The sequence below is a fragment of the Corylus avellana genome, chromosome ca4 (genome assembly GCF_901000735.1).
Source record: "Corylus avellana chromosome ca4, CavTom2PMs-1.0".
Taxonomy (NCBI): domain Eukaryota; kingdom Viridiplantae; phylum Streptophyta; class Magnoliopsida; order Fagales; family Betulaceae; genus Corylus; species Corylus avellana.
This window is the reverse complement of record NC_081544.1, coordinates 20,881,696-20,904,683: the sequence shown is the minus strand read 5'-3', so window position 1 is coordinate 20,904,683 and position 22,988 is coordinate 20,881,696. Positions and strand designations below refer to the sequence as shown.

At 37.4% G+C, this 22,988-nt stretch overlaps 2 protein-coding genes across 2 annotated transcripts; one reads left to right on the top strand and one right to left on the bottom strand.

Moving 5' to 3' along the window:
• Nucleotides 1-325: 325 nt before the first annotated feature.
• Nucleotides 326-14,356, bottom strand: LOC132176978 (ABC transporter G family member 7). The gene is made up of 12 exons (XM_059589155.1): nt 13,926-14,356; nt 13,460-13,650; nt 13,228-13,378; nt 12,736-12,868; nt 11,861-12,062; nt 10,726-10,990; nt 6,822-6,953; nt 6,338-6,558; nt 5,120-5,332; nt 4,899-4,983; nt 841-1,141; nt 326-769 (listed from the first exon to the last, which is right to left on the bottom strand). Exons 1-12 carry the CDS (start codon nt 14,208-14,210, stop codon nt 759-761), a joined length of 2,190 nt encoding a protein of 729 aa, XP_059445138.1. The 5' UTR covers nt 14,211-14,356; the 3' UTR covers nt 326-758.
• Nucleotides 14,357-16,135: 1,779 nt separating this feature from the next.
• Nucleotides 16,136-21,648, top strand: LOC132179047 (uncharacterized). Its single transcript, XM_059591668.1, has 4 exons — nt 16,136-16,460; nt 16,581-16,957; nt 18,337-18,379; nt 20,891-21,648. Exons 1-4 carry the CDS (start codon nt 16,343-16,345, stop codon nt 21,313-21,315), a joined length of 963 nt encoding a protein of 320 aa, XP_059447651.1. The 5' UTR covers nt 16,136-16,342; the 3' UTR covers nt 21,316-21,648.
• The last annotated feature ends 1,340 nt before the right edge of the window (nt 21,649-22,988 follow it).

The following is a 22,988-nucleotide window of genomic DNA, read 5'->3' as shown; positions in this document are numbered from 1 at the left end:
AAAATAAAGAATTAGGTATTTTAGTTTTATTTAAATTATTAGTTATATTTGTAATTCAATAATGGGCTTGGGATGGTTGTGTTGTAGAAGAGAAGATTCTGCAATGATGGGATTTTTTTTGCATTTATGTGTGGTATGGGTTTTGTGTTGCTGTGTAGCATATTGTCGATTGCTTGAGAAAACAATCGATCCTTGAGCTGACCCAACACAAAAGGAAAACAACAGTAAAATAAATAACAAAATAAAATAAAGATAGATTTCATGTTGGACAGAGTGTCACCAGCCAACAATGGAGTTTGACAGTCTTACCGCCAAAGACAAGAGGAGTCACACCTCAAACAGAGAAATCTCATCTCTTACAAAAGTATCTCACTCGAAAATTATCCTTCTTTCTTGAATTAAAAAACTGTTACAAAAGAACATTTAAATAGACTAACAAAAAGCTTAACCCTAATCCTACTGACTTTGGGCCAAGCCCATTATTGAATTACGAATAAAACTAATACTCTAAATAAAACTTGTATTTTTCATCCTGCATCAATAGCTCTCAGCAAAAGAGGCTCCAACCAACAGATCCAGTTACAATGTCCAAAAATGAAAATTCTCTCAACCGTATCGCTACAAGCAGTAAGAAATTTCTAAGCTAATGAGTTATGCATATACATAATCATGACATGAATGTTGACAAAAGTCCTATAAAACAACTCATTAGCTCAGAAAAATGCAAGATGCTCTCCTTTATTGCAAAGACATCTTCCTTATTTAGCACCTGTATGAGATATATCAGTGAATAGTGGTAAATCTGATAACAACATTATTAATGCCCAAGTAGTTACAAACCTTCTAGGATAAATGGTCGGACTTGGTCAATTGGAGGTGATTCAAGCTGCAGGTTTGACTCAACTTGGTTGAGCAGAGGAGGTTCAAGTGGGCTGTCTTTTTCAAATAGGTCAGAATTAAAAGGCTCAAGCTGCTGCTCTGGTTGGATTTGCTTAGGAGGTGGTGGTTCAAGCCGCTGGTATTTGGGCTTGTTTTTCACAAGGAGAAGGTAAGTGGTATAATACCAAAACAACAGTATCCTACTCTGAGCAATTATTGTCTCCCTAATGTGACTACCTCCAAAGGAGAGCCGCTCAAGTGCCTGCAAAAAATGCAAAGAAAAAGATTCTGATACATGCTTTGTATGACAAATTTATCAAGAAAAAACCCTAGTATATTAAGACGTGTCTTTATTAGCCAATTCATTATCTTCTGCCAGCATAGCTATGTCATTTATTAAATGCAATCGAGTGATTAAATGGATATTTCCAAATTGGTCTTTGAATCAAAATTAAGTGCCGACTATATGAGGATGAAGTGGTGGCCATTAAATCAATTCCGCTCAGTAGTACTAATCAAGCGGATATGATGATTTGAAGGGGTACGTCAAATGGGCTCTTTTCAGTCAAGAGTGCCTATCACTTGGCCAAAGAAATGGAGGATAGACAAAAGCCAGAATGTTCTACGGGCATGCATAAGAGTGAGGTGTGGAAACTAATTTGGAAACTGCAAATTCCAAATGTGGAGAAGAATTTCATTTGGCGAGCTTGTCACGACATTCTACCCACTCGGGATAATCTGTTGCGACGTAAAGTTGTGCAGGATCCATTATGCCCGGTCTGTGGATTAGAGGCAGAGACACCCATCCATATATTGTGGACTTGCCCATCCGCAATGGATGTATGGGGAGCTAGCTGTAAAAAATTCCAAAAGAGTTCCTTGAAGGGGCCAGGTTTTATTAATGTGGTGGAGAAGGTGCTGCAAACTGGGAATGAGGAAGAAATTAAAGTTTTCGTTGGCATATGACTGCCAACTGTGGCTTAGAAGGAATGAGGTGCTCCACAGGGGGCAGTTTAGTCACCCAAATACGTTGATACAAGGGTGAATACAGCAGTCTTGGAGTATGGTCAGGCCTTACGCAGTGAGACTAATGAGCAGCAACAACAGGGAAGTCGGGATGAGGAAAAATGGAAAGCAACTCCAGTGGGTAGGTTGAAGGCCAATTGGGATGCAGCTTTGAATCTTAAAAGTGGAAGAATGGGCATGGAGTGGTTGTCCGTGACCATGAAGGGCGTGTAACGACTGCCCAGAGTTGTTTTCGCCAAGGAGTTGTCGATCCTACAGTTGCAGAGGCTATGGCTGTTGGCAATGCATTGTGTTTTTGTCTGGAGTTGGGCGTGCAGACCATAAGCATTGAAGGCGACGCAAAAAACGCGGTGGAGGTAGTGCCTTCACAGGAAGAAAACTGGAGCAGATTTGGTCATTTAGTGGCAGATGCTAAAACTATGTTCAACAGGTTGGCTAACTGGGAGATTAATTTTGTGGGATGACAAGCCAATTATGCAGCTCATCATCTCGCAAAATTGGCGGCACGAATGGGAATTGCAAGGCAGTGGTTGGGAGAAATCCTTGATTATATCTCGGAGATTATCCGGGGTGAGCAATCTGTAATACCTTTTTGATTGATTAATGGAGAAGTGAATGTTTCTTTCACAAAGAAAAAAAAAAATGGTGCTGACTATATGGGCCCCCCATAAAAGCACAGAATTTAAACGAGAAAATACTAATTATAAAATGAAACAAAAAAGACTTCAACAAAATTCAAGCCAATATAGATTTTACTGGAATAATTCTACCTGCATGTCGAAAACCTGTGTAGAGAGACCAAAAGGCGCAGTTTATTAAAAATCACAAAAAGCCCAATCCAAATAGACAGAAAGTATGCAAGATGTACACCTAACTAGGAATTCAGCTTAGGCATTTGAAAAAAACTATAGGAGATCTCTTGTAGTTTTTTCAATGGTCCATATTTAATTTCACTCTCTTTTTCTCATGGAAAGCTTAGAATTAAAACTAAGCCGTTGAAAAAAATACATGAGATCTCCTGTAATTTTTATTTTTATATTTTTTTATATTTTTTTTACAGCACCAAAGCTAAATCCGATAAAGAGTCATGAAGAAAAAAATCCTTAAATTCTTCTATCGCCTGTTAGTGGGCTTCAATACTCCGATCATTTCTCTCCCGCCAAAGACAACACATGAGGGAAGATGGAATTATCTTCCACATTTCAGTATTTGGAAGCCTGCCAAATTGCCTTTTCAAGTAGGAAAAAAGTTCTACTACTTGACTAGGCATAGCCCAAGCCAACCCAATAAGGCTAAAGATGTTCCAAAGAGAACAACTAGCCATCTCACAATAGAGTAAAAAGTGGTCCATTGACTCCTGCTCTTCTTATCCATACAATACCAATCAACCACCATGATATGCTGCTTTCTCAGATTATCCATAGAATCTTCTCTAAGGCAGCCGACCACGCAAAGAACACTACTCTCAAAGGAGCTTTACTCCACCAAATATTCCATCAAGGGAAAGGTGAACTATCATGGGGAGCAAGGATACCGTAGTAGGATCTAACATCGAACAATCCTTTCTTGGAAGGTCTCCAAAACACTTGTCTTTAGCACCCCATCTCAATCTAAAGGAATACAGGAAATCGAAGAACGAGGTAAATACATCTACCTCCCAATCGTGAGCTGGTCTGAGAAAGTTTACATTCCATTGATGAGAGTCGCTAGAGAACTCCAAATGATCTACCATAGAAGCATCATTACTACAGGCCAAACTGAACAATTCTGAATAAGCTGCCTTGACAACTAAATCCTCGTACCGCACGGCATGCTAGAATCTAATTTTGGAATCATGAACAACCGCACTTCTAGTGTGACTAAAAAACTCCCCTCCCCCTACTAATATTCTTCCATAGCCCCACCACATACGACCTATGAACCTCATTAGAACACCACCCTCCCTATGAGTTGCCATATTTAGGATCCACTACCACCCTCCCCAAACGAGCTTGGTTGAACAAAAGTAAATAATGAACTCATGGCCAATGCCACTCCACAAAAAGCCCTGCTGCAACTTTTCTATGCGATTGGCAACATCAACGGGAGGGAAAAAAAAAGACATGAAGTTAAGTAGGCAAATTGGATAATGTACTTTTAATCAAGGTAACCCTCCCAGATTTTGACAAATTAGTCCTCTTCCGACGACACTCTATCTTTTCAATTATGCCATCACAAATAGACTTGGCCTTGAACAAAGCTCCCAACGGAAGGCCTAAATATTTCATAGGTAAAGAAGAAACCTTGCAAGCCAGACCTTCAACATTATTGACATTGCCAATGGGAACCAACTTTGATTTAGCCCGATTAATCCTCAAATCTGAAACCGCTTCGAAGCATGAGAACAGCACAAGTTACGAAGATGATTTGAATTTGCTCTACTAAAAATGAAAGAATCGTCCAGGAACAAAACGTAGGAAATGTTGAAGACACCAACATTCCTCGACCTTACCAAAAAGCTTAATAAAAGACCCCCGTTCGCTAAAGCAGAAATCATTCTATTTAGGACCTCCCTAACAATAACAATCAGGAAGGGAAAACATATCTATAAAATACTTGTATCAAAAAGAGTGACTAAATAAGCATCATTGTCTTATACAACTTCAGGTTAAGTTTAAATAGAAAAAAAAAAAAAAAAAACATAATTAAACCTATTATTTCAACACCCATGCTTGAATGTCCTAAGATTCAGCACCAAGATCTTGATCTACAGCTATCCATGACATCTGTGTCCATTCCCAGGTGACACTTTCTTTTTTTTTTCTTAAAAAAAAAAATTATCTGATCTCGCATATGTGCTATGGTTATTCAATAATAAATTTAGTTGTACACTAAAGAGCACCACTCTTTTAAATATATGGCATGCATTGTTAGATGGTGTTCTGTTCTCTTATGGACAGGACATCCCATTTCATTACGAGTTACAACTGAAAACAATTCATTTGCTCCCTTACCTGTTCCCCAGTTTGAATATCGAAAGAATTCTGATGATCGAATTGAAGACCACTAAATTCATTGATGCAAAGCCCTTGAAAGGCCCTGAAAGTTCACAATGAGTGTAATAGTCCTCAGTAAGAAAATATTAACAAAATCAACCTAATCACTTAGTATAAATGTAGAAACTTGGTAAACAGCATTTTCCTTTTTCCTTATTGGCAAATAATGATATCTTTACCATCTTATAAGAGAAACACGAGGGATCCAACGGAAGATGATTGGTGTGTTGTCAGCATTGACGTAATAGCCTCCAAATACAAGAAAAACTGTCATAAGAGAAGGCCCCACAGCCATTGCTGCTTCAGTGGTGGGAACCATTGCCCCAACGGTAAGCCCCATGGCAGATGCGGTAAAGGATTCCACAGTCACGATTCCACAGAATTTTCCAAACCTATATTGTCAGAGTTCCAAGCCAGTAACTTAGTAGTTGTGATGAATTATTCTCCGACCAACTCAAATTATTAAATATCCTTTCTCACAGAGTTCATAGCTCAAAGTGATGAAAAAATAATAATAAAAGTAAGCACAACCATAGAATGATCTATGTAAAGCAGTCTTAATAAGAAACACAGATACTTCCAGCAATTCAGCAAACACTTCAATGGATAATTTCAAGGATTTATAAACTATAATTCTAATAAGTTTCCACTGACACTGTTGATTTCATGAATGCATTGCAACATTGGATTTCAGGCAGATATGCAGGTTTCTGAAGAGCAAATGAATAATGATGATCCACCTGGAAGGGCCATTAATATGCACCTTTCTTGGTTTTTTTTGGTGGTGGGGCTGGGGGTGGGGGTGGATTTGTAAGCAAATTTAGTCTTTCCAGAGGTTTTTCAATCTTTTCCACCTAGTAGTTGCGTAAGGATTTTGCAAGGAAGAGCCACTAGCTTATTAACACAATCTAATTTTCAATCTATTCCATTATAATGTTGGAGGAACTATTCTTATACTATTTTCCACAATCTAATCAATCTAGCCTATTATAATGTTGGAGGGACTCTTCTTTATACTACTTTCAACATTCTCTCAGAGAAATCATTGGTTCTTCTTTGGGAGCTGTTATAGCTTCCATGAAAGCAGGAAATGTTTCTGTCTCCAGTTATTCTGATAATTTGACAGAACCATTTCACAATTTATTTCATTAAAAAAAAAAAAAACGTTTACACATATTATTCTATAAAGTAATATGGACATTGTAGAATTGCACCATGTATCAGAAAAGTAAAAATGTAGACTTTTTTTTTTTTGAGAAGTAAATGAATACCTTTTTGATAAGTAAAAAGGTAGACTTATAATTCTCCAATTGATATGCACCCTCTAAGTTCATAAATAATAGGGAGATTGCAGAGCTGCATCTTATTTCAGTTGGCAGACTTATTATCATACTCACCTGGACAGTGTTGGATGAAGATGAGCCATGGGATACAAAACAGCACCAAACATTAATGGAAATGCTGCCCCAACAGGAATCTCGGCCAACAATTTAGAAAGCAGATAGGGTCCTAACTTATAAGACCCCTTTGCACGCTCTCTGCCTACAATTGCACGTTCCTTTGGAAACACACCCACAGTCTTTGTAAGAGCAGCCATTGCAGTGTTTATTGCAGTAACCTGAGTATAGCATGTCACATAAACAGACCAGAAGTAGGTAAGATTCCTACAAAATATGAAGCAATAAGGAGCACTACAATTGAAAAAAAAAAAAAATCCAAGACTATGCCAAATCCACTCATCAGTGCAGCTACTAAAAAACACGGTGACCACCTATGGCATGAATCACTAAATCATTGAATAGTTTCCACAATGTAAGCTTGCAGCAAAATCACTTATAAAAGCGAGCCAGGGATTCCAAGGGAATCAAGAACATTCCACACCTGAAGCAATCCCATTCTGTCTTGTATCGATGTCTGAGATCTTCCCATTCTCCAGAAAACTGACCCAAATATTATAGCCGATGCAATCGACATCCTTGCCCGAACTTTATTTGTTGGTCCATCACGAGAAGCCTAGTCAGCCATGGAAAAGCATCAATCAATTAGAACAGGGAGATCAAGTTTCATTCACATAGCAACCTAATTCCTTATATGAACCAACTATAATATCCATATGCATCTCTTTAATTGTTGCTCCAATGCCAAAATCTTATTAATTGAGGATAGAAACAATGAATTCAACTTGTCAGGGACTTTTCACAGATTGGTAAAAGGTAGAGGTCTATACAATGCCATTATTGTAATTCATGCTCTCCTGAATCTTTTTAAATAGCTGCATGAACATGTCTCCTCAATTCACTACTCATGGGCAGAAGTAAAATGTTATCCAAGATCCTTATTGTATGCCACTTTTGTTAGAGCAATACATAGATAACCATACACAATACATTGTTGACGTTGAGTGCCTTAAAAGGCACCCCGTATGTGGGTCCCATTCCTATTACTTTTCTGGTTTTGGTTTTGGTTTTTGGAACTTCTTTGACCAGCTAGCATTAACGGACTTTCATGACTTTAAAAGAAGAGTTTCGGCTTCCCTTGCTTTAAGTGCCATATGAATGAAAAAAGTGAGAGCCCTTCTTCTTTTCACCTTGGTTTTGAGGCGCCACATAGAGGTTTTGTGGCGCCACATAGAGGGACACAAAGAGAGCCTCTTTTTTGTTTGACGCCTAGCTGCATAGTAAGGGAGAAAGTGAGAGAAAAAGAGAGAAACATGCCAGTTGTTCGTCCCGGCAAACAAGAAGTTTGTAGTTTTGTTTTCTCCTTCGTGGAATAATCTCTTTTGTGTAATAGTGATATTTGAATATATTGGTGATTTGGGTTTTGAGTGTTTTTTCTCTTCACTATTTTTGTACTCTATCTTTGGTTAGTGAATTTCTTCATGGCTGCCTCCTCTTGTAAATGTACCTCACATCGAGAGAACCCCGCAAATTTTGGTGTGATTGTTTTGTCTTATTTATCGTAATTGATCTTTTGCACAACAAGTGATATCAAAGCAAAGATTTGGTATTCAGATTGACAATTACAGTAAATATGGCGCGCACTAAGTATGAAGTGGAGAAGTTTGATGGCAAGAAAAACTTCTCTCTTTGGCAGAGAAGGATGAAAGATCTTTTGATTCAACAATGAGTTTACAAGGCGTTATTGAGAAATGCAAAGAATTGAAAGAAGATGGACGATGATGAGTGAGAAGGGATGGACGCCAAGGCTATGCACTTGATCTATCTTAATTTGTTAGATGAAGCTATTCATAATATGATTGATGAATAAAGAAGGTCGAGACAATTTGGCATAAATTAGAGAATTTGTATTATGGCAAAAAATTTGATGAATAAGTTGTATGTGAAGATGCAGTTATATGGTTTACAAATGGAGGCAAATACAAATTGCTTGAGCGCCTCAACAAGTTTAACATGTTGAATACACAGTTGTTGAACTTCAGAGTGAATTGAAGAAGATAAAGTGATACTTTTGTTCGCATTGTTTCCCCTTCGTATGATCACCTAATTACAATATTATTGTATGGGAAAAGAAATTTACAAATTGGAAGAGGTGACTAGAGCTCTTTTGTCACATGAAACGAGAAGAAATGTGTCAACGATAAGATTGATGGGCTTGTGGCGAGGTCTGAGCCAAAGCACGGAAGAAATGAATATAAGGGGAATAATGGCAAAAGTAGGCAGTCTCGGTCTATAAGTCATGGTCGGCAAAAGATGAAGAATCTCGGTCAAATGCAAAAGATGTAGAGTGTTATTATTGTCACAAAACGGCCACTACATAAAACTTTTTACAGGGTATTGAAATGGAATTTGGAGGATAAAAAGAATTAGAAAGACTTCGTAGATTTAGTTGGTGTTGCCAATGATGAGTTCGATGACCGTTAGTTTAGCTTTCTTCAAGTACAATTCTCTTATTGATTCTTGGATTTTGGATTCCGCTTGCTCATATCTTATATGTTCAAATAGATTCTCTTATAGTTTCGGGAACATAGCTACAAATGGAGTTGCAACATCCATTTTGACATAATCAAAGTTTGATGATATGATTTAGTGGCAATATCTTCAAATTGTGCATACTATTTTGTCAGCTTCATTGATGATTTTAAAGAAAGGCCTGGGTTTATTTTAAAAAGCATAAGTCAGAGGTTTTCACCATCTTCAAGCAATGGAAAGCATAGACGAAAAATCAAACTGAAAGAAAAGTGAAGTATTTTAGATCCAATAATTGATTGGAGTATAAGGATACTGAATTTTGGAATTCTGCAAAATAGGAGGCATTACTCATCAATTCACAATTAAAGGGTCTTCATAATAGAACAAAGTTGTTGAAAGGGTGAATTAAACATTGCTGAAAAATGCGAAATACATGAGGTTAAATGCATAATTGCCAAAACAAATTTTAGCTGATGCAGTTAATTATGCATGCTTTATCACAAGCTGGTCTCCTTTTGCAATGATTGATTTTAAGGTTCTAGATGAAGTATGGACAAATAAACTGGTTGATTATTTACTTTTGAAAATATTTGATTGTCTTGCATATGTTCACGTGCAAAGTGGAGAATGGTTGAAACTAGATCCAAAATCAAGAAAGTGTATATTTCTTAGATTGGAGACTGGTGTTAAAAGCTATAGGCTATGAGATCCGGTTTGAAAAAAGAAAATTGTTAGCAGAGATGTGGTGTTTAATGAGGCCTATCTACTAAGAAAAGGCGAAGATGAAGCATCAACTGACACCGAGAAAGGAAAACAAGTCGTGGAAGTGAAGTTTGATCATCAGAGTTGACCTATGGATAAAAGTGATGATGAATAGTTTTTTTAGAGACAGATAGCACCAAGAAGAGCCTTAGTCTTTAGCAAAATACAGAGACAAATGTGATCGAAAAAAACTGAGAGGTATGGATTTGAGGATGTTGTTTCTTTTGCTCTAGTAGCTGGTAGTAGTGATCCATCATGTGTTGAGAATGCTATGCCGAACGAGGTACAATCACTCCAGAAAAGTAAAACTTGGGAGTTTGTAGAATTGCCCGAAGGTAAAAAGGTTATATGGTGCAAATAGGTCTACAAGAAGACAAAGTTAGCTTAGACAGCTTTGTGGCCAACAGAATTGCTAGAGAAGCGTGGTGTTATGAATAAACCATGTCCTATGCTCAAGTTCAAGAAATGCTTGAACTAGAGTGGTACTTGTAGATTGTGATTGACCTTAGGGCTTTGGCGAAAACATCTTGAGGAAATTTGTATTATTAGACTTGATAGGTTCCAAGTCAATGTGGAAATTTGTTGACGTTGAGTGACTTAAAAGCCATCAAGTACATGGGTCCCATTCCTATTACTTTAAGGTTTTGTTTTCGGAGCTTCTTTAACTGACTTGCAGTAACCCTTGTTTTAAGCACTGCGCGAAAGAAAAGCATGAGAGCCATTTATTCTTTCCACCTTGATTTTGAGGCGCCGCATAGAGGGAACCTCTTTTTTATTTGGCGCCTAGCCACACAATGTGAAAAGATAAAAAGGAGGCGCACAATGAGAGAAATAGAGTCATTGTTTGTCTTAGCAAAAAAGAAGTTTGTAGATTTGTTCTCTTGTGGGGAAAAAACTTTTTGTGCGATAGTGATATTTTAGCGTATTAGGGCTTTGGTTTTGAGTGTTCTTTTCTATTCACTATTTTTCTACTCCATCTTTGGCTAGTGAATTCCTTTGTGATTACCTCCACGAGTGGATATATCCCACTTTAAGAGAACCACATAAATTCTGGTGTTCTTGTGTGTGACATAGATATTAGTGACAAGACTAACCTGCATCCATGCACGTTTAAGAAGCAACCAGAATTGCCTCCACCAACCACCCTTCTTCTTGATTATAGTTTTCTTGCTGTTTTTGGAGATCTCCCTTTTGGTAATTGGAGTTGCATAAAGAATTGTTGATGATTGTTGTGAGAATGACTCAACAAGACCATCTATCCTTTTTTGAGAAGAAGAGACAATTTCAGCAGAACTGTAGTCAATGGATATGAGATCAGCAAGGAATTCAGCGGGATTAACGTGATCTGGGCAATGGTACCTGTTGAATCAACTATCAAATGGTCATACTTTCAGAAGTAAACAGTCATTAATTTACAGATACACAAACTTTAAGTTGACCAAATGCCATTGGGATGCACCATTTGAAACAAAATCTCTTCTTTCCCTTTTTTCTTTTCCCCTCTTTTTCTTTTTTGACTGTAAAAACTGGAGTTGCAAAGGAAAACATGTATAGTGCATATAGTTTTTGAAAATATAATTGAACCTTATGGTCAATTAATATTGATCAAAAGACAAAAGTCTTTAGAATGTGAAACCAAAATCTCGAAAGGCTATGTGATGACCTCTATATTAAACCAACCAAAAAATGAATGGACTAACAGTGCATAACCAGAAAACAGAAGATTAGTCATCAGTCATGCACAGTTAAGTCACTCCAAAAGACATTTGAAACTACCATTCAATGACTAATTTTAACTTTAATAGTAGAGTACCAAAATGATAAACTGAACAGTGGAAAGGAAGGGACATTTAAAGACACAGATACACTATAACCTAAAGCTAAAGTAGACATGAAATGTGCCACAGGTTAGTAATTTTTCCAAGGTAAAAAGTGGAGAGTTTATGCGTGTCATGCCAGAGATGGGTCCATGACATCTAACAATGATATGAACTTATGGACTAGGAGATAGCTTACATGTCTATCATTTTTATTTATGGACAATACTTATGCAACATCATTGCAAAATTGGGGTTAAAACTTCATGTGGACAAGGAATAACTAAGTGAATCTCAACTCAAAATCCAAATGGACCACATGAAAAAGTAAAAAACAACAAAAAAATAAGTGGTAAGCAGGTAGAGGTAGCATTGGAACAATGTATAAAGTAAACAAGGTTCAGCTAACAACCCAAATTTGGAGAAGTACGCCAGTGGTTCTTCGCGTGCAGGACCAGCATAGACAAGTGCACCCTCTGTTAGCAACACAATGTCGTCGAATTTAACATACACAGACCCCCTAGGCTGATGTATGGAACAGATTACAGTATGTCCATCCTGTGCGAGTTGTCGGAGCGTTTCCATTACTTTCTCGGCCTGGAAGGCATCCAGTCCTGAAGAGACCACAAGTTATTTTGAGAATAAGAACAGCAGATTTTTTTTCTTCTTAATTTTAACAGGAACTAATAAGCTAGCTTTTAATTTATGACAGACATAAAAGTAAAATTGCTTGAACATCGTGATAATTTGGACCTTTTCGATGTAATGTGTGTAAACCAAAGACCATTAACATTTATCTAAGAGATCATGAATAAGGCTGTTAATATTGGTCAGCATAATGAATAAAACTCAGATTGCATAACTCTCTAATTTGCATTATACTATTCATGAGTGACACGTCTATTATTCTTCTAGATAGAGAAGAAAAAAACCAGGTTTGTTATGCAGAGATATTTTTATTTATCTTCATGTCTTGGAGTCGGAAAATTTTGTGAATTACTAAACGAACCATTGTTCAAAGACAAATACAAATATGATTATTAGTTTGATATTTTGTAAATTATAAAATTACTATGTCATCTAACATGAATCATATGCAAGGTAATATCTTAGAACAAAAACAAAGAGCCATTGAGGCATATTGCATGAGCAGAATTAAACAGTTCTTCTTTTTCTTCCTAGTTGAGTGTCTCTCATGTATACTCCATTTGTACTTAGGTTGCACCCCTTTGCGCTTTCTAATAAGATTGAATTACTTATCAAAAAAGAATTAAACATTATTCTTACCAGTTGTTGGCTCATCAGCAAATATGACTGATGGGCTTGCAATCAGTTCACAAGCCAGAGATAAGCGTTTCTTTTCACCCCCACTGATTCCACGGATTTTTGCATCACCAACGCGGGAATCAGCACAACTAACCTTTTGAAGAAAGGGAATAAAGCAGTCATTAAAAAGTAATTATAATTATGTAGTCTCACAAATTTCAGATTCATATTTAATAGAAGTAGATGCTTTCACTTCCAATTACTTTCAATGGAAAGCAGAAACTGCTTAGAAAAAAATGCACTAAACCCTTTATAGCATGATTTTCTAATCCAAAACATGACTATTTATCATTCAATTAGCACATCCACCCCAACACCCGATTTACTTCTGCAATGCAAAGCTTCCTAGTAGACTTGAGGTATGCACATAAAGTCATAAACCGTCCAATCAGTTCACTTCTCAGACCAACTATTACTTAAAAATAATTCATCAGTTAAGCCAGAGAATCTTACCAAGCCTAGTTTGAATAGAAGATTGTTCACATATTCATCTCTCTCTTCCACGGAAGGTATCTCAGGAAGCTGAAGCTCGGCAGCAAGGGACAGCGTTTCCCGCACGGTTAGCTGCGAGAAAAAAAGATCCTCCTGCCTTACATAAGCAAACCTGCAATCACAAATATCAATGAAAAGCATTTCCAAGCAACTTTACGAGTCCAAAAACCACAATTGCCCAAATATGCATTACTTATAAGCTTTGTTTGAACTAGACTTTCCATTGATCTCCAGAAGGCCTGACAAATGCACCCGAGGCGACGCCGTCAGCTGACCCCCCAGAACGTTGAGCAAAGTCGTTTTTCCTGACCCTGACGGCCCCATTATCGCTAGCAGTCTTCCCGGTTTCGCCTCTCCACTCACGTTATTAAGCAGAAATCGCACCTAAGCATCGAAATCTCCGTCACATGATTGGTTAATTGTTCAAGTAATTGATTATGCTGTAGCTCAAACTTTAGCTGGTGCAATTATAAATCCGCTATGACCAATAACGAAGCATAAATTGGAAACCATAACATTGAGTTATACTTAGGCTAAACGGAGCAACACTAGGCTAAGCTAAGCTTCAATGTGCTTTTTTCAGTCACATTTTCTCAGCAACCAAATAGTGTTCCAACAAAATTAAAAGAGAACTATAATAAAAAGAAAAAGGAGGTTACTGATTTGGAGGATTTGTCGGAGAGGGAGCAGGTGATGTTGCGCCAACGAATTGTCACCGGGAAAACTTTCCCGGCGAACGGGGATTCACCGGCGTCTTCATCTCCGGAGAAATCTTCCGTGTCGTCGTGGTCATCGGGCTCGACTTCCGGAAAGAGAGCTGGGCCGGGGCCGGAGAAGAGGCGGACCAGGAGGGCCGCGGCCACGGCCATCAGAACCTGGCCCACACCGTTCCCGCCTAGCCCAGCCACCGCCTGGCCCACCCTCTTCCCGCCAAAAGCCACCATTACCTCCTCCTTCTTCTTCTTCCTGAGCTAAAATCGGCTGGAGCTGAGGCCTTGAGCTAGCTCGCTCGCTCTTAGCTTCGTTGCTCAACAGTAACTAATCTAAAATTTTCAGGAAATTGTATGCCGACGGTGTCGTTTAATGGCGTAATCGCTTTCCAGCCTCCAAAATTCCAACTCCCAACGGCTGTGAAGTGAGGTAAAACGGATTAGCTACGCACGAGAGACGCGTGTCCCTCGCTTTGAGGATAAGATGGGCTTAGCCTGAACAACAAGCCCATTTTATTAGTATGCCACGTATACATGAAATAAAAATATCTAAAGAGAACAGACCACAGGGTCAATATTGGATTTTGCCCACAAATTAATTTGTACAGAAATTTCCTCCGATTCCGAGGAAATATTCTCCAAATGAAACGGAACGAAATATTTTTGAAGGTACGTAAAATAGTGTCTACTGTTTATAAATATTTAAAGTATATATTAAATTTTTAATTTTATTAATAACTGTTTATTAATTTATATTAAATTTAATATGCCTTTTAAATATTTACAGATACTTGACATTATTTTACATGAGTCAGAAGATATTTCCTTTCGACCAGCTTAGAGGAAATTTTTCTCCAGTTAATTTTTACCTTCAATTTTTTTTTAATTAATTTTAAAATTTGAACCTCTTCAAAACTATCTTTCTAGTTCCACCGGGTCAAAAAATTCTTTGTGATAGCATCATAGCAAGAAGGACAAAACGTAGAACCATTCTTACGAATCTTACCCACCCATACCAACTTAAAGAAGATATGATTGCAATTGCACTCCAAGCCAACAAAAATCACGATGTTTATCCAGTGAATTAGGAATTTCTTCGTTTTAAATAAACTAAAAAATATCCAATTCGCTATATATTAAAGGGATATTAGAACCCTCCCCATGTAGCCTTTTTCTTTATTCAATTTTATATATATATAAAAAAAAAAGCAATATTAGAAAACTTTATTGTGATTTTCTCATTTTTGCTTTGGTTCTGGTTCATTTGGATAGAAGCTGAAGTGAATGATTAAAATTATAGATGGATGAGATAGACACATAACCAAAAACAATTGAAAGACGTCTATAGAAAATGAAATTTGTTGATGAATTTAAACGTTCATATCGAATAATATTTAGCGGATATTAATGTCATAAATAGATCTTAAATATTTGATTTTTATGTAAGCATCTTTGACTTGTATCCTCTAGCTTTAGCTATGATTTTTTCAGAGCTTTTTACTTTGTGATGTAAGAACGTTTTTGCTCGTGATCATTTTTTAATGAAACTGGAATGATTTTTCCTTTAAAAAAAAAAAAAAAAATTACGACATGAATCCCTTAATGTTAAAGCACAGTAAGACTCTTTTATTGCCCATCTTGTCAATTTTCTATAACCCAAATGCAATATTTTATTATTATTGGAGGACCGTTATTGTACACCAATGTAATAATGTTTGGCAAATAACATCATTCACTTTTTATATTACATAATTTACTTTTTACTACTATTTAAATAAATAAAAATCACTATAAAACAAAATTTTTCATTTTTCAATATCCCTTTTTTACTTTTCTTATTATTATTTTTTAATTTTTTAAAAAAGCTAACAAACAAGGCCTAAGTCTTCCGCTCAGCTGGTAAGTTTCATTGACCGTGGTCCGTGGGCTTAGAGTTGTGTAGAAGATGGGCCGATTTAGCCGCTGAGGAGCCCTGCCGCCAAGATATTTATTGTGGGCGATGCTCCTTTTTTTTAAAAATAGCATTGTTGAAGAAAGCAAAAACAGAGGTGGAACAAACCACGTGCGGGTGAGTTTCTGGTTTCGTGGTCCCCACACTCAACAAATTTACAAAATAAAAAACAACGTGGCGCAAAAGACAGGGTCCAAGTATGGTAAACACATGGTCTTTCACACACACAATAATCCTCCACGTCTCTATGTTTTGGAATCCCCTTCGTCTTCGTTCCGCCCTCTGCTCCTCCTTTCTACTTAAACCCTACGCGGATCTTGCCATGTAATCGCAGGAGTGGGTCCCATCCGGGCTTTCTTCTTCTCTCTTCTTCTCTATTCCCTTGCCTCTCTCGGGCTCCCGAGCTTTCTCGACAATGGCGAACAACTCCAAAGACGAGCCCAAGACCGCTCCTCAGGCCGATCGCTGGTACAACCTAACCTTAGGCCCCTCCTTCAAAAGCGATTCCTCCAACAAATTCTGCACCCTCCGATGTAAGATTTTCAATCTCTAACTTTCTGTTCGGTTCCCGAGAAAGTAAATAAGAAAAAAAAAGTGATTTATTTTTCTTTTAATCTTTTTTGTTTTGTTTTTTTTTCTTTTTCTTTTTGCAGATGAATTTAAACCGGCTTCGATCGACAAGACGAAAGCGGGATCGCTACACAAGACCAAGGAAAATAGGGTTTCTGTGGAGTTCCACAACAATCAATTGGGCAAACCAAAAGTGACATTTGAGGGAAGCAGCGAGGAGTACAAGGAAAGCGACGCAGTTCTGTTCTTCGATGGAGAGACTTTCCGGCTGGAGCGGCTTCATCGGGCGGTTAAGCAGCTCCGGCACCTTCGCAAGCCCGGTGAGTCCACTGCTGCCACCTCTGTGGTCTCCGCCGCGCAATCGGTGCCTGCCCCCGAGCTGCGGTTGTCCCCGGTTGGGAAGGGTGCAAAGCCGGCAAATTTAGGTAGAAGCACGTTTCCAGCCATGCCGCCGGTGCCGGTGAGTGTGTGTACTTGAAAGATGATTGGAGCATACGCATTTTGCATTACATAAATCATCATCTGGTAATCTGCGTTTGAATTGACGTCCACAATGTGAGTGAATCCAAATCTATAATTGCAAAAAAAACATGCTATGTTTTTGAATTCCTTCCGAATTTATTATGTTCATTTGGAGTTTATTGTCGTTTTCGGTTGTGTATTACAAAATGTTACATGTGATTTGGAAGCTCATGTAGGAAGCAGATAGTCGTGTTTTTTATTTTGCAATTTGTACCTACTGGTATATATCCTGCACCGCATCTTTGTTGCGCTTAGTTGATGGGCACACCTATTCAAGAACTTTAATTTTGTGAGTTGTTAGTATGAAAATGAAAAAGAAGTCAAGAAATTTTGTGGATTGATCTGCTGCATGTTGTAATTGATGAATCGTGTTGAATTGGTGGTTGTGAAATTTCTCTATGGAGCAATTATGTTTATTGAGAGTTTGAATGATTTAGGATTAAGGCCTTGTTGGGTAGAATTGTATATCCAGAACACATGCATTTTGTATAATCTGAGGGAAACAGTACGTGTTATCTATTACAACTCTCTGAATGAAACATATGGCATATTAAACCCTGCACTTGTACACTGGGGCTTAATAGCACATATGTTATCAAAAATGCCTTTTCAGTGGCAATGAAGTTCTTATCCAACTTTCTCATTAAGGGAGAAGAGAAATATGGTACCTAGAACATGAAAGGGGAAAACAAGAAAATAATTGTTCTCCTCTCTTTCTTGTCGGTTGAAAATGATTTACTTTACTGTAATAAAATAATACTACTGGAGAAAGTAGAGCCAGTAAATCTAAGACTAATCTCTTAGAGTAGTTAAACAAATCAACGAAAGTGAACACAAGCTCAACTATGGGATCTAAGTCATTTAAACCAAGAACTCCTACCTACTAACTCATATTTCAGAATTTAAAGAAGAAGGAAAAAAAAAAAAAAAAACTTCAGCTCCTGAAACATTAATTAGTGGTAACTGCAAAAGCTCGAGACAAAAATGCATTGTCATCGTATTTATTCATACATCTTTGGATATTTGTAGATATTATTTGAAATATGTATGTATGGATTGGAACTTTCATGAATCAACTAAGGTCCTTAGTTGCTCCTAAGCTTTCTAAAAGATTTGTAAGCATCCATTAGTTTTTTTTTTTCATTGATACTGCAAGTATTCTTCAGTGTTAATCAAACCTTAGTGAAGCGATGAAGTTTTTGTTCATCTAGTTTCTCATCATTAGTTCTGAAAAGAAATTAAAAGCAATCATAATTTTTCATACACTTTCCCTCCCTGGCTGACGTTTTTAGCTTTATCTGCTCTTGATTTGTGCAGGTTGAGATGGAACGAATTGATATTGGCAAGCCTGAGAATCCAGGTCTCTGTTATATGCTTATATATGTATATATATGCTTTGAGTATATATTTTCCACTTTACTTATCAAAAAAAATATATATATTTTCCTCTTTTTTTTGACATGGAGTATATGAAGGAAAAGGGCAAAACCCTTATACACAAAAAGTACACACGAGTAACAATTACCCAATAGGTACCTACAATCCAAAAAATTAACTAGATCTACAAGATTCAATGAAAAGTTAGGAACATAGGCTACAACCCAATCCAAAAGAGATCTAAAAAAAAGGAGGGTTTTAAACATAGCACGTTTGAATTGCTATAGGGTGTTTTAAATTTTGAAAAATATAAGGTGTGTTTGGTAAAGTCTTTAAAAAATGTTTAATTTTTTGTTTTGAAAAGAGTTTTTAAAAATGTGTAAATTGAGAAGTGTTTCTGGTGAGGGCCACATTTGAAAAATGTTATATGCGGGGTTCATAGAAGAAAATTAGTCTGGTAAAGTTAAAAGTGTTTATATGTAAAAACAAAAATCTGAGGAGTGTTTTCTAAAAAAAAAAAAACTAAAAAAGCAAAAAATTTAGAGGTGGCCATGCGCCACCCTTTCTCCTCATTTGGGCGACCACCCCCTTTGTCCTATTAAGGAGTGGCAGCATAAGGGGGTGGTTGAGCTTTGTTAGGGGTGGCCGCGCAACCACCCCCATTCTCCAGTTAGGCGGCTACCCCTTGTTGAGGGTTACACAACCAACTTTTTCTTTTTTGTTTTTTTTTTTAAATTACTTTTTTTTCTCGTTGGTAACAAGTCAATTTTCCAATTTTGACTTAACTAGATCCAAAATCACATGCAATGACCTATTTGGTCTAATTTTCACGAAATCACGTACACGCAATGACCTAATCTCAATTTAGTCATTGTGTTTCCAATTTTGAAAATTAGGTCTCTAGGTTTTCCTCTGTTTTAAATAGATTCCTCTGTCAACCTATTGTCCAATTGATTAATAATATGCCATGCCAGAGCAATTAATTAATGCTGCGTGACTTTTGTTTGATATGTCATGTACCATATGTACATGTCACATGGCACATTTTCAACTTTAATACAAATATACCTTGAATATAAAATTTAAAAAATCAAAAACAAAAATGTAAAGAAAAAGAGAGAGAGAGGGAGGTGGCCGGCCACCCTAAGTGGTGAGGGGGGTCACCTTTCACCAAATGAGGAGATGCTGCCCCTCCTATGAAGGGAAACCTTTCCTCATAAAGGGTTTGCTGCCCCGTCATTGAAGGATGGCCGTCCCTCACACCTCTCTATGAGTGGCAGCTCCTCACACAAAAAGGGTTGCGAGGGAAGGCTGCCCCTCATAGAAAGGGGGTGTCCACTCAGAAAAGGGACGCCCCTTGGTGAGGGGACGTTGCTCTTCATGGGAGAGGAGCTGCCAACCCTCATCTAGTATTTTTTTAGCCTTTTTTTTTTTTTTTTTAAATTTTTATTTTATTTTATTAAGTGTTTGTTTCATGAAAGCCTACTGACTAAATTTGATTCCCCCCCCCTTTTTTATGTGAAGTAAGTTTATTCACTGGCCTGCCACTTAAACCTTAGGCTTATATGTTGTACCATCTCTTATTTGGAGTAGCATTTTGTTGTAATATTTTAGTGGTCTGTCTTGTCACAGAATGCTAGATGTAGTGCTCTCTACAGGCTTAAAGTTTTACAGGACCACCTTGTTGTCACTTGCATTTACCAAAATGCAGATGAAATAATGTACTTAAATCTTTGTGTTTTTGTGTTACCAAATTAAAAATTAGCTTCTTTAAGGCCAAAAAGTAAAGGATAAAAGCTTTGCGGGTACGTACCTATTATAACTTTTCTTTACTGATTCAGTGCCTTCAATTTGAGAGATCTTCGAATCGTTCTATCAGACCTCTTTCAAATTCGTTGATTAAATCCTGCTCTCTGTTTCTTTGTTCTTAGGTACTCTGATTTTTTTTTTCTTGTTTTGGGTTGAGATACAATTTTCTCTCCCTTGACTAAAATTTTTCAGATGAAAAAAGTTCATTCTTCTGGTGCTTGATTTTCGCTAGTCTCAGTAGTAAGTTGGTAATTAGGTGCATAAATCGTTAGGCTTTTTGTGTAACGAGGACACTGTTAAACAGCTACATATTAGGTACTATAAGGATCTGTAAGGAATTCTCAGGCTTATTGGTTCATATTTCTATCCTCCATGCTAGTTTAACCTACAAGCAATTCTCAGCCTTATCGGCTTGTAATTTATGTCCTCCATACTAGTTTAACCCCTCTCCTTCCCACTCTCTGAAATCTATTGAATTTTTTTTCTTTCTCCTGTGTGAAATCTTGTGAAATCAAACAAGGAGAATAGTGTATGTTGAGGATGCTTTTGTTGATCAATTTATGCAATACCTTACGGTCAAACTTTCTGGTGTTCAATGAGAAATGTAGGTGCTTGCTGTTAATTCTTTCCCCTTTTTCTGAGTACTCTCACAAACTAAATGTAAATAATATTCATGTTATGGCAGGTGTGAAACCTTCCGGAAAAGGGGCTTTTGATTATCCATATGATCCGCCAAACTTCTCTGTGGCCTCACCAGGCCCCAAGAACGATGAAAATGAAGAACATCAAGATATAGATATTGATGACCTTTTTGGTAGTCGAACACCTGAAGACGAAATTGCCACTGAAGAAAAAGACAATGCTGGAGTTGATATAAATGTACCACATCAAAATGACACTGATGAAGAGATTGCTGATGTAGATGATAGTGGCGATGAAGTGGAAAGGGGACCCAATGCTGCAGAAGCACTTAGAGCCCAGGTGAATGCTGAGGAGAGGGATGAGCAGACTTCTAGTTCTAGCAGCTCAAGCGGAAGCGGTAGCAGCAGTAGCAGTAGCAGCAGTAGTGACAGTGATGGCAGCGATGAAGACTCAGTCAACTCTATCTGAGATTGGCAAACTGCCCTAAACCTGCAGAAAAAAAGCAGTTGGAGACAGACAGAAAATACAGAGTGGATATGTGCCAACAGAAGTATGGCTTGCAAATTTAAAACAAGCCATCCTGGTTTTGGGGGAGAGATCTTGTGCTTCTTTTTGTTATAGGGTTACATGTTTGATCATTTATGGGAGATCTTATTAAGTTATCCCACTTGTGTCAACACCTCTTTTTGCAAATGTAATGAGTAAATTTCTTATGAAGAGCATGAAACTTTCCAAATTTGATAATACTTTGAGATACAATATTTACATTATCTTCCACCTAAATGGTGACATTAGTTAGCTGTTTTTTTCCCCTTTGTTTTATTGTATTTTTTTCAAACAGGTAATAGATTGAGTTCAGACATCCTAAGAATTTATTCCGTGCACTCCATTCTCTCTCCCCCATTTTCTTATTCTTTCTAGATGTTCTTCTATTTAATGATTTTCAAAGAACATATACCATGCTCTCTCCCCCCATTTTCGTAGGAATAGGATACTTTTCATTCCATAATGGACTGGAGAATATCCAGTTTATGACTAAAAATAATATTTCAGTTTAAAAAAAAATTAAAAAAAATAAAGGGTTAAATACTAAATACTCCATGGGGTTTCATAACTTTATTTTTTCTCCTTAGGGTTTCATTTTTATCACAGGAGATCTCTGTGGTTTTGATAATAGACCAAATTAGTCATTCTGTCATTTCACCGTTAGTTGACTTAATGGAATTCGAACCAATCAAATGTTGACGCGTGGCACCCACTTAATTTTTTTTTTAAAAAATAAAAATAAAAATTTGGGGGCCACCCCCATCTGGCCGGATGGGGGTGGCCGAAACCACCCCAATGGTGGTTGGGGGTGGTTTCAGCTACCCTCTTGGCTCCAACGGGGTAGCCGAGCCACCCCCTTGGTGTCCAATGAAGTATTTAGTATTTAACCCAAAAATAAATTAATAAAATAATAAAGGGTAGTTGTCGACCCATTTTGGCGGGATGGGACCACCCATTTTAGATGGCCACCCCAATGGCGGGCTAGGGGTGGCCGGACCTCCCCATGGCCCTTGGGAGTGGTCCGGCCACCCCCCAAACCCAAATCTTAAAAAATAAAAAATAAAAAAATTCTTTTGGCCCTTGGAGGTGGCCTGGCCACCTCTAAGGGCCATGGGGTGGCTTTAGCCACTCCTAGCCCCAACTGGGGTGGTTCAGCCACCCCTAATGGCGTGGTTAGCAGCCACTCCTAACCCCAACTGGAGTGGTTCAGCCACCTTCAATGGCGTGGTCAGTCACCTTTTAATTTTTTTTTATAATTTTATATATATATATATATATATATATAATATTTTATTATTTTTTTTATTAATGAGACTGATATCTTATTTATGGCTTCATGATCTCTTTAAAGAGATTTTGACCATTAATTGGATCTTCTCCAACTCATTTTGAACTGAAAAATATTCTGTTCCATTTTTGTATTCTTTCTAGATGTTCTTCTATTTAATGATTTTCAAAGAACATCCCATGCTTCTTACAAAGAAAAAAAACATGTTCCACACGTGATGATTGTCAACAAGTCATCGTCGGCATAAAAGAACCCATGAGATCGTTATTTTTCCAGGTGAGAATTCCCGTGTTTCTGGTTGATTTCA